This window comes from Hordeum vulgare, chromosome 7H, assembly GCF_904849725.1.
Source record: "Hordeum vulgare subsp. vulgare chromosome 7H, MorexV3_pseudomolecules_assembly, whole genome shotgun sequence".
Classification (NCBI taxonomy): Eukaryota; Viridiplantae; Streptophyta; class Magnoliopsida; order Poales; family Poaceae; genus Hordeum; species Hordeum vulgare.
In genome coordinates this window covers 247,789,574-247,799,101 of record NC_058524.1, presented here as the reverse complement: position 1 = coordinate 247,799,101, position 9,528 = coordinate 247,789,574, and the positions used below count along the sequence as shown (strand labels likewise).

At 49.2% G+C, this 9,528-nt stretch overlaps 1 protein-coding gene and 1 long non-coding RNA gene across 2 annotated transcripts; both read right to left on the bottom strand.

Moving 5' to 3' along the window:
• Positions 1-6,209: 6,209 nt before the first annotated feature.
• Positions 6,210-7,692, bottom strand: LOC123407588. The gene is made up of 3 exons (XR_006612640.1): positions 7,366-7,692; positions 7,001-7,249; positions 6,210-6,696 (listed from the first exon to the last, which is right to left on the bottom strand). It is a non-coding gene; the product is annotated as an uncharacterized LOC123407588 (long non-coding RNA).
• A 105-nt stretch (positions 7,693-7,797) lies between these two features.
• LOC123408689 lies at positions 7,798-9,340 on the bottom strand. Its single transcript, XM_045101749.1, has one exon. The coding sequence runs from the start codon at positions 9,338-9,340 to the stop codon at positions 8,579-8,581; it is 762 nt and encodes a 253-aa protein (XP_044957684.1). The 3' UTR covers positions 7,798-8,578.
• Positions 9,341-9,528: the final 188 nt, after the last annotated feature.

Here is a 9,528-nt window from a genome sequence, read left to right as displayed (position 1 = left end):
CCCTGTTTTTAAAGTGTGTGTAAAACTTTCTCTGATCGGGTTGAGATTTGACGTGCGGTCGTACTTAGTTATAGCTAGGCCGCCTGTCGAATTTCGTCGCGATCGGAGGTCGTCTGGTATCCCAACGGTCGACCGTAGCGGCACCGTATTCGGTCTACCGTCGGACGTGTTCCGGTGTTTTAAATTGCGTTGCCGCGCCGCCCATTCTCCCTCTCGTCCTCGGATATCCCTCTACACGGCCGCGTACCCATACCCGCGTTCGGAATCGTCCGAATCCGACCGCACGGTTGGATCCAGAACGAAATTCCGGCTAACCTAGCCCCCCCGTTTGTCTATATAAAGACGCCCAAGCATTTATTTCAGCCCCCTCTCTCTCGGCATCGAAAACCATGCCAACCCTAGCCTCCCGCACCCTCTCTCTCCTCCCCTCGGTTCCCCAGCCGCCGCGGGCCCGCCGAGCCCAGATCGGGCCCGGGCAGGCCCATCCGCCGCCGCCGCCTACCCGTGCAGCAGCAAGTCGAGCTCCTCCCCGCCTCCCGTGGCGCCCCGCCGTTCCCGTCGCGTGAGCAGGAGTCGGCCATCTCGCCCCTCGCCGGAGGTTGCCGCTGCCCTCGCCGGAGGTCGCCGCCGCCCGTGCCAGGCCGCAGCCGAATCGCTGGCCTCCCGGCGCCCTTCGATCTGGCTGGAGTGCAGCACCTCGCCGGAGCCCTGCAGAATCGCCAGCAACCGCCCGCGCCCAGCCCCGGCCGCCCCGCGTCGCCCCGCGTCCTCGAGCCTTCGCCGCTCGCCGGTGTCCCGTCGGGCCCTGTGCCGCGCCAGCCGCCGGAGTGCGCCGCCCCAGCTCCTTTCCCACGCGATCCCGATCCGGATCGGGGAAGCGGTTGGTGGCGAGCGTGCTCGCATCGCCCCGCCTGGGCTTGTGCCGCCGCGTGGGCCAGCGCCAGGTGGGCCGGCCTACCGCCCCATCTGCTCCACCTCTCCATCAGCCGGTCCAACGCCCCACCTCCGTTATGGGCCGAGCCCATCAGGTGACTAGCCCCCCCACTGCACCTCTATTGTACGCCTAGTGCGTTGTCTAGTTTTTCACGTCCGTGTACTGTAGGCCCAATAGTTAGAGTCGGCCCAATAGTATTTTAGGATTTATTACGAATTTAGTTATTTTTTCCAGGAGATAGACGTATTTTAAAACGCATGTATCTTTTCAACCGTTAGTCGGTTCGCAACGTATTATATATGTAAAACGTGTAGTTTCTCGCCGTTTAGATTATAAGACTTGCATTTTTATTTGACGCCGTTTAGAGTGCCTAATGCATGGGTTTACGTGCTGTCTCAATAGGAAAGTGCCCGCATTTATTTTTCGAGCGTGTTCGAATTGCTCGAATGCCATGTTAGAAATGTCCACGTTTTAGGAATCATTTTCCATGTATTTTAGACCAGTCATTTGTATTTTTGCGTGTATGGATTGCCGGTAGTTTATTTTCCCGTATATAGGTTATTTTCTTGCATTTTGTGCGGCATTATTTTGTGTTGCAAACCCCACATATTTTATATGTTTCCGGGGTAGAAAAATCCCATGGATTTTTCTGTGCAATTAGTTTTGACTTTCGAGTAAGTTAGTTCGCGAGATATTTTGCTATGTTGCCCTTTTGTTTAATTCGTAGGATTTATTCCATGCGTCGTTTGACGGAGTTGTCAACTAGGGAGTTCTTCTTGGATGTTTTGTTTAGCCCCTGGTATTTTTGGTTGCAATAGAAATGCATGTTTAGGTGTGTTTCGATAGCCCTCAAGTTGCTAGAAATAGTGCTGATTTGGAGGAGCTGAAATATTTCTAAGTCTGGAATCTGTTATATTTTGTTGCTGTCTTGTCTTGCTTGCATCTTGTGATGTGTAGCTCGTTTGAGGTTGGTCCAATGGAGTTAGTTGTACCCCTTGTGTTTCTCTAGAATGCTGTAAATTTTCATGCCATTTGGAGTCCTGTAGCTATAGGTTTTGCTTCTGTCAATATTGCTTCAGATCGAAAACTGCACTTTCATGAGGTGTAATTTTCACCAAGTCTGAAATAGTGTGTGGGAAGCCATTTTGTGACTTCTTTCCCTAGTGTTCCTTGCTGCCATGCTAGTTGTTGTTAGCTGTTAGTAGTAGTGCTTCTTGACCTCTTCCATGCCATGCTTTGCTTGGGCATATCGGAGTTGTGTAGCCATAGTTGTGGGGCATAGAAAGTGATATGTGGCTGATTTTGGCAGATTGTAGTGTTTTCTTGTTTTGCTCGTAGTTTTTGAACCGTAGCTCCGATTTGATCGTGTCCTACATGAAACTTGCTTAGAATCTCGTGTAGTTTCATGTTCTCTTGCTGTTTGTATGTTTTGAAGTGCTCGTGACCGTCGTGGCACACATATTGCATTCATGCCATCATATCTTGCGGTGCTTGTATCTTTTGAACCGTATCTCCGTTGGAGATGTTCTTTATGTGTAGATTGCTTGCCTTGACGCGTAGAATCACGTGAACCTATTTGTTTTGACGTTTACCAACCAATTTAATGCGTTAATTCAGATCTGAACAGAATTGTAAATTGACATGTGAGGTCGTCTCGAAGATGCTATATGTCATTTCCGACCTCATTTAAAATGCCTAGAGAGGTAGATTAATTGCACTTCACCTCTTTCCATGTTTAACCACATTTAATATTGCCGTGTATCTAATCGGGATAGAACTAAATAATAAACGTGGAGTTTCGTCAATATGCAACTCCTTGCATATTGAACTTCACTTAATGTGTAGTGTTTGTTTGTGTGAATTGTCATGTCGTGACTTGCATGTATTCAGTAGCTCATGCATCATATGTGTTGTGCATCGTGTGGTGAATTTCGTGTGTTGATTTGTGTTTCCGGTTTGCTTCATCTCGATAGAGTTCCGCAGCGTGCCGGATTGTGAGGACCCGTTCGACTACGTCGGTTCTTCTGCTTCACGGAGGCGTTCTTCTTCCAAGCGGGATCTCAGGCAAGATGATCATTTCCCCAGATACCATTACTATCATTGCCATGCTAGTTTATCACTTCTATCGTTTATGTCTCGTTGCCTACCACGTGTTAAATATCAACCTCTCAACAATGCCATGATTACCTTCAACCTGTTCGACCTAGCAAACCACTGATTGGCTATGTTACTGCTTGCTTAACCCTGTTGATAGCGTTGCTAGTTGCAGGTGCAGTTGCTTCCATGTGACAACATGGGTTCCTTGTTATATCACCATATTTAAATGTTATTTAATTTAATGCACCTATATACTTGGTAGAAGGTGGAAGGCTCGGCCTTTCTAGCCTGGTGTTTTGTTTCACCTTTGCCCCCTTAGTTTCGGCTACCGGTGTTATGTTCCATAAATGAGCGCTCCTAACACGATCGGGGTTGTTATGGGGACCCCCTTGATAATTCGTTTTAGATTAAAGCTGGTCTAGCAAGGCCCGACTTTGGTACTACATTTGCCTAATCACCTAATAAAATTGCATAGGGACTTCCCGGGCCCCGAGGATAATTTAATCAACCCCCGGGCCAGTGCTCCTCATGAGTGTTGGCCCCACCTGAGCGATGTCCGGTGCCCCTCTGGTCACCCGGAGGTTTAGCGATCCCGACGTCTAGCTCATCCGCTGTGTCCTGAGAACGAGGTACGCGACTCCTATCGGGATCGTCGACACGTCAGGCGGCCTTGCTGGATTAGTTTTACCTTTGACGAAATATCTTGTGCATCGGGATTCCGGTGATGCTTTGGGTAATCTTAGAGTTGAGGTTTTTCACTAGGGAATCCGACGAGATCGCGAGCTTCGTGATTGAGGATTTCTATGCGGCTTGTGGTAATTTGTGATGGACTAGTTGGAGCACCCCTGCAGGGTTAAATCTTTCGAAAAGCCGTGCCCGCGGTTATGTGGCAACGTGGAAGCTTTGTTTAACACTGGTTCTAGATAACTTGAATTAAGTTAATTAAAATAGGCCAACTGTGTGCGTAACCGTGGCTGTCTCTTTCGTGAGTTCTTTCTCCGATCGAGGACACGGTGGGGTTATGTCTGACGTAGGTAGGTGTTCAGGATCATTCATTTGATCATCTGTAGTTCACGTCCGCTATACGTAGATCTTCCCCCTCTTATTTCTGGTACTCATAAGTTAGCCACCAAATATGTGCTTAGCCGCTGCTGCAACCTCACCACTTAACCTTACCTCACCCATTAAGCTTTGCTAGTCTTGATACCTTTGGAAATGAGATTGCTGAGTCCCCTGTGGCTCACAGATTACTACAACACCAGTTGCAGGTACAGGTAAAAGTTACTTGACGCGAGCGCGTTGATTGTTCATTTGGAGTTGCTTCTTCTTCTTCTTCATCGATCTAGGATGGGTTCCAGGCCGGCAGCCTGGGATAGCAAGGATGGACGTCGTTCTTCTTTTATCGTTTGTTTTCGTCCGTAGTCGGACCCTGCTCTTACTCTTGATGATTATGTAATGTACTGATGTGACTCTGATGTAGCTTGTGGCGAGTGTAAGCCAATTCTTCATATATATCTCTTCTTTTCAGTACATGTACTTGTAACGATATCCATTCTTGCGACACGACGAGATGCGCTTCTATCCTTGACGAGGCCCTCGTGCCAAATTGAGGATAGGGTCGCACCTTGGGCGTGACAAATCATCTGTGAGAAAGCTTCAATTTCGAAACAAGAAGACAATAAAGCATGCAAGTGAATTATTGTCTAATGGAGAAAACATAGAGCTATTTAGACTATATAGACTATTAAAGGAGGCAATGAGCAACTTTGAAATTTTGTACAGTATAAACTTGCGAGATTAAACCTTCATTGATCATGTGTCAACAAATAGGAACTAAACCAATAAAAATAGGACTCAAACGAATGAAGAAAATAATGTTGTTATTACCAAAATAGAGAAAGAATATTTGGTAGTATGACTCCTAAAACAACAACAATAGGCCTTGTATAATTAGAATGTTCTGCATCGGTGATCCAACCGATCGAGCACTATGTTCCCCATGCATGTTAACATAGGAGATTGTTGTTCTCCTGGTGCTGAACTTCTTGCCCATGATATTGAGAAAGGAGATGTTCCCTGCATCCTTCTTCTTAGTTGTCAGAACCTATCCTTGATCACCCAAAAATTAACAACAAAAAACACAATTCCCACCATCCAGCTCCCACGCGACTAACAAAAAATAGAGGATTTGAATTGTCCTCTAGTTAAAAACAACACTGATGTAATGTACCAATTGCAAATTTGCAACACGCATTAACTTAGTAATACCTAACGAGGTAGATCTTACTGAGCTTGAACTCACAATAGGTAAACTGTTCATGTGATGGGCGAAAGGAGGGATGACCGCAAGTGAACTTTTGACCAGGCATGGTAGCGATTGAGTGAAGGTAGGAGGAGGCGAAGACATTCACGCGACCATGCAAACCGCTCGTTTATGCTTTTATAGGGGTAAATTAGAGGCTTTAATAATGACACAACAAGTTTTCTCAAGCATGGAACAAATGATAGAGGGTGTAGCAAAGCCGTCGAAATAGTGCTCGGGGTGGGCGGGGCGTCGTGCGGGCTGGTGGGGCGGGGGCGGGGGTGGGTGCGGGGGTGGGCGGGCGTGGCGCTGAGCGATGGGGAAGGCGTGCGCGGGATGATGGGGATTATCGTTCCGTTAAGGTAGAGGGCCTTTTTTTATGAACCGGTTGTTTTGTTTATTTAATCGCTTGGTTTACGAAAGCCGCGCTGGGAGAAGAGGAGCCGCGAGGAATGGCAGGGCCGCCGCGGGTGGGGCATCTCGTCGCTGCTCGACACGAGCAAGAGGTACTGGACCGACGCGTGGAAGGCCCTGAGCAAGCTATCCATTGGATTGGGCGCGGACAATGGCAATCATAGAGTTGGCAGGGGCAGGAGGAGCGGCAAGCAAGATGACACGTCCATAACGACGACCGCGCCCGTCGTCGGCACCAACCTGACGAAACTCAAGTTTAACAGGAATTAAGGCGGGATTGGGATTTGGTGGTGCTGCGATAGAAGTTGCACATGTGTATGCAGACAGTAGTACTTATTTCTTTGATCTCCATCTGTTCAGCTAGATAAACTAAACACAGTAGCAGAGCTACGGTAGTATTCCCTCCCTAAAGTTTAGTGATCTACTAAAACGTCTTATATTATTTTACAGAGACAGTACAAATTACTGACATATTGTTGCTGAAATTCAAATTCCTTCCGTACTGTGTATGTAGAAGTTCACATTAATAAACGCTTTAGTATTCCTTAGGTGCTACTCCATCCTTTTCATACTAATTGATGCTACTCCATTCTAGATTGTATCTTTAGAGCATCTTCAAGAGACGACCAAAAATTGCTCCACGTGTTAAAATCCAAAAAATTTAGGACACCGGACAGTTCTAGCACAGACTGCAAAATAATGCGTGCGCAACATTTTTTAAACACATGCTAAAAAATGCTATCGCACGCTGCAAATTTATGACGTCGGAACGTGCGTGTTTCATAATTTACACTACGTATTTTTATGACGTCGGAACGTGCGCGTTTCGACAGCTCGCAGACCGCCGGTCGCGCTTAGGGAAACCCCTCGTCCACGCCATTTTCTTCGCAGCTCATCTGGCCGGCGTTGACATTGTTGCTGCTGCTGCTCTTCCTCTTTCCTTGCTTAACTGAATTCATCATCAAAAGTAACATTAGAACTCAGCAGATCTAGCACATTTCCCTTTTCTATAAAAAGATCTAGAACATTTCTATCAACTACTAATTCGGAAAAGTAATTATGACTGAAGTCGGCGTTGTGGTGGCCGCAACCAATTTTTGCCCAGATTGAAGAGTACAAAGCATTAAATCCGTGGAAGACATTGCCTGCCTGCCTGCCTACCTGGGATTGATAATTTTGCTCTGCTTTCCTTCCATTTAGTATTATTAAGGTGCCAAGAGAAAAAAACAGAGCTCAAGAAGAGATTCCCTTACATGGCATTGGCGCCGAGGTGTTCACTGGCGTCGGCGCCTTCTCGTTGTGTTCCTTTCTCGAGACCGCCTCCGGCACCCCGGGCTCTTGAGAGTCGGCCGTCGCCGGGCTCAAATCGATGCGATCCACGGCGCTGCCGTTGTTGCTGCCAACAAATGATGACTCTTTGGGCGGACGCGGAGCAGCCACCGCCTCCCGCGCCGAGGACGACGACGATGGCGGGGCGTTCTGAACCAGGGCTGAGGTGGTGGCTGGCGGCGGAATCAGCAGCACCGCAGTAATCGTCAGATTAGGGCGGGGTCAACCGAATGTGCTACAGTAGGGCCAGCGAATTGGTGGATCGGGATGGAGCGGGCACGTCGCATACCGAAGACGGGGGAGTAGACGGCGTAGAGCTTGGTGAGGGAGACATAGGTGAGGAGCGCCAGGCAGCACCCCACGAGCAGGCCGGCGCCGAGCTTCCTAGGCTCGATCTTGGCGCCGGAGCCGAAGAGTGCCCTGATGAGCCGCGGCGGCGGCGGCCTCCTCTCCCCTGGCCCGCCGCCCGGCAGCTTCGACGGTCGCGATTACGCCGTCGTCAACGCCATCCGCGCGCTCGCAACGTCAGGCGCTCCGGGATCTGTGCGGCGCTCAACCGAGTGAGAGAGGGAGAGAGAGGGGCTGGCTGGATTTGCTCCGTGGATAGAGAGGGAGGTAGGTAGGTAGAAGAGAAGGCAGGTTGGTGGGGGTGGGGGTGAGGGTGGGCGAGGCGTCGTGCGGACTGGTGGGACGGGGGCGGGGGTGGGCGGGAGTGGGGCTGAGCGATGGGGAAGACTTGCGCGAGATGGGGAGGATTATTGTTTCGTCAAGGTAGAGGGCCTTTTTTTAATGAACAAGTTGTTTTCTTTATTTAATCTCTTGGTTTACGGAGGGATGAAAAAAATCGGTGGAAGTGCTAGCGGAAGGAAGTCGGGATCGTATGAGGTCGAACCATCACGACAGACGGCAGATCCCCTTTAATAGTATAGATTGTCACTTTTATCTGCTGCAGCTGCACGAGTGCGAGGTAATTCCAACTGCTTGTGCATTCGAGTCTTTACAGAAGAACAGTCATTCTGGGCTAAAAGTGCATCATCAGGGAAAACTTCTTTGTTTACCTCCTCCTCAACTTTGTCAGGCAATGGTACACCCCTGTCTTCAGATGCCGAGTTGAGATCTTGTGTTTGAATGATATATGTTCTATTCATTTCCAACATGACGACCTTTACATCAGAAACTGTCGTGTTTCCATCACCTGTAGCATCTTCTACCTGGAGTATGTGATCCCCCTTAGGTTCAACAACTGGATCTTCTGAATTTACTGAGTGAAGTATGAAAGAAGGGACATCATCCTTAACGGATTCATTATCTTGCACAATTTGTTCGCTTATTCCCTCCTTCACAACTTCAGCAGGAATGGCCTCATTTGTTCCCTCCTTTGCAGAAGGTTTTGCTTCCTCGTCAGTTGAGAGGACAACAGCCGTGCGGCCATCATGCAAGTCCCCCTCACCATCCTTTCCTACTATGTCTTCCACTTCAACAACACCAGAGGCAACTTCGCTCTATCCTTCAAGCTCCAAAGAAGTGTCAGCAGTGTCCTTGGCACAACCAAGCCCGTTTGCGACAACTTCCTCTTCTGAAGGTCCTTTAGAAGTCGCTTCACAATCGCTTCCATCCAATACTCCAGGCTCAGTAGTCAGTGCTTCTATTTGCAGTCCTTTGCTCCCATCAACATCGATCTCAGGAGCAGATGTGCAAGAATCAACAATCTGGTGAACATGGTCATGCATGTTGCTCCCATCCTGCTCCACCAGCTCTGTGATTGCATCATGCTCATGGTTGCCCTCGTCGGCGTTAATCACGGGATCAGCAGTAGTCACACTTCTGTCAGCATCATGCTGTCCAGTAACCCCCGAAATAGTTGATCGATCTGTACCTGGCTTCTTGATCTCAGCAACAACCTCTTCTCCTTTGCTCTGCTCGACGCTGCCCTCAGACTCCAAGACAACGGAAACAGACTCAGCATGTCGGGGGGGGGGGGGGCTCATCTGAACCACTGGAGTCTGCTGGAGCATTCTCTCCATCCTGTTGTTCTTTAGGAGCAACAACCTCAGTGGCAACACTTTCTTCACTTTCTCCATCCTTGGCATTAAGCACAGATTCCACCGCAGGTGGAGCATAATCATCTTCAGCCTCAGCATGGTCGATCCTAAGTTCTGTTGGGGCATCTTGACCATCAAGCTCTCCAGCGACAGCAGTCCCCTGCTCCCCCAGTCCAGCTTCAGAATTGTGGCTTTCCTCCCCTTCGACTTTGACCACGCCATCATCCTCTGACTTCTCCACCACAGCGGGGCTAGCATGCTCATTGGAAGACGGAAGGCCTAGGATGCCGTCCAAAGCGGCCAATTCCCCCACCGTCGGTGGGGTGATCTCCGCCCCCGTCAGCAGCAGCGGCTGCATTGGCCCGGGGCAGATCCTCCTCCTCCGAGCGGGAATCCGCCTCGGCCACGGC

Excerpts from the sequence above, each read along its gene's own strand:
- LOC123408689 (XM_045101749.1), bottom strand. The coding sequence starts at position 9,340 with ATGGCGTGGTCAAAGTCGAAGGGGAGGAAAGCCACAATTCTGAAGCTG.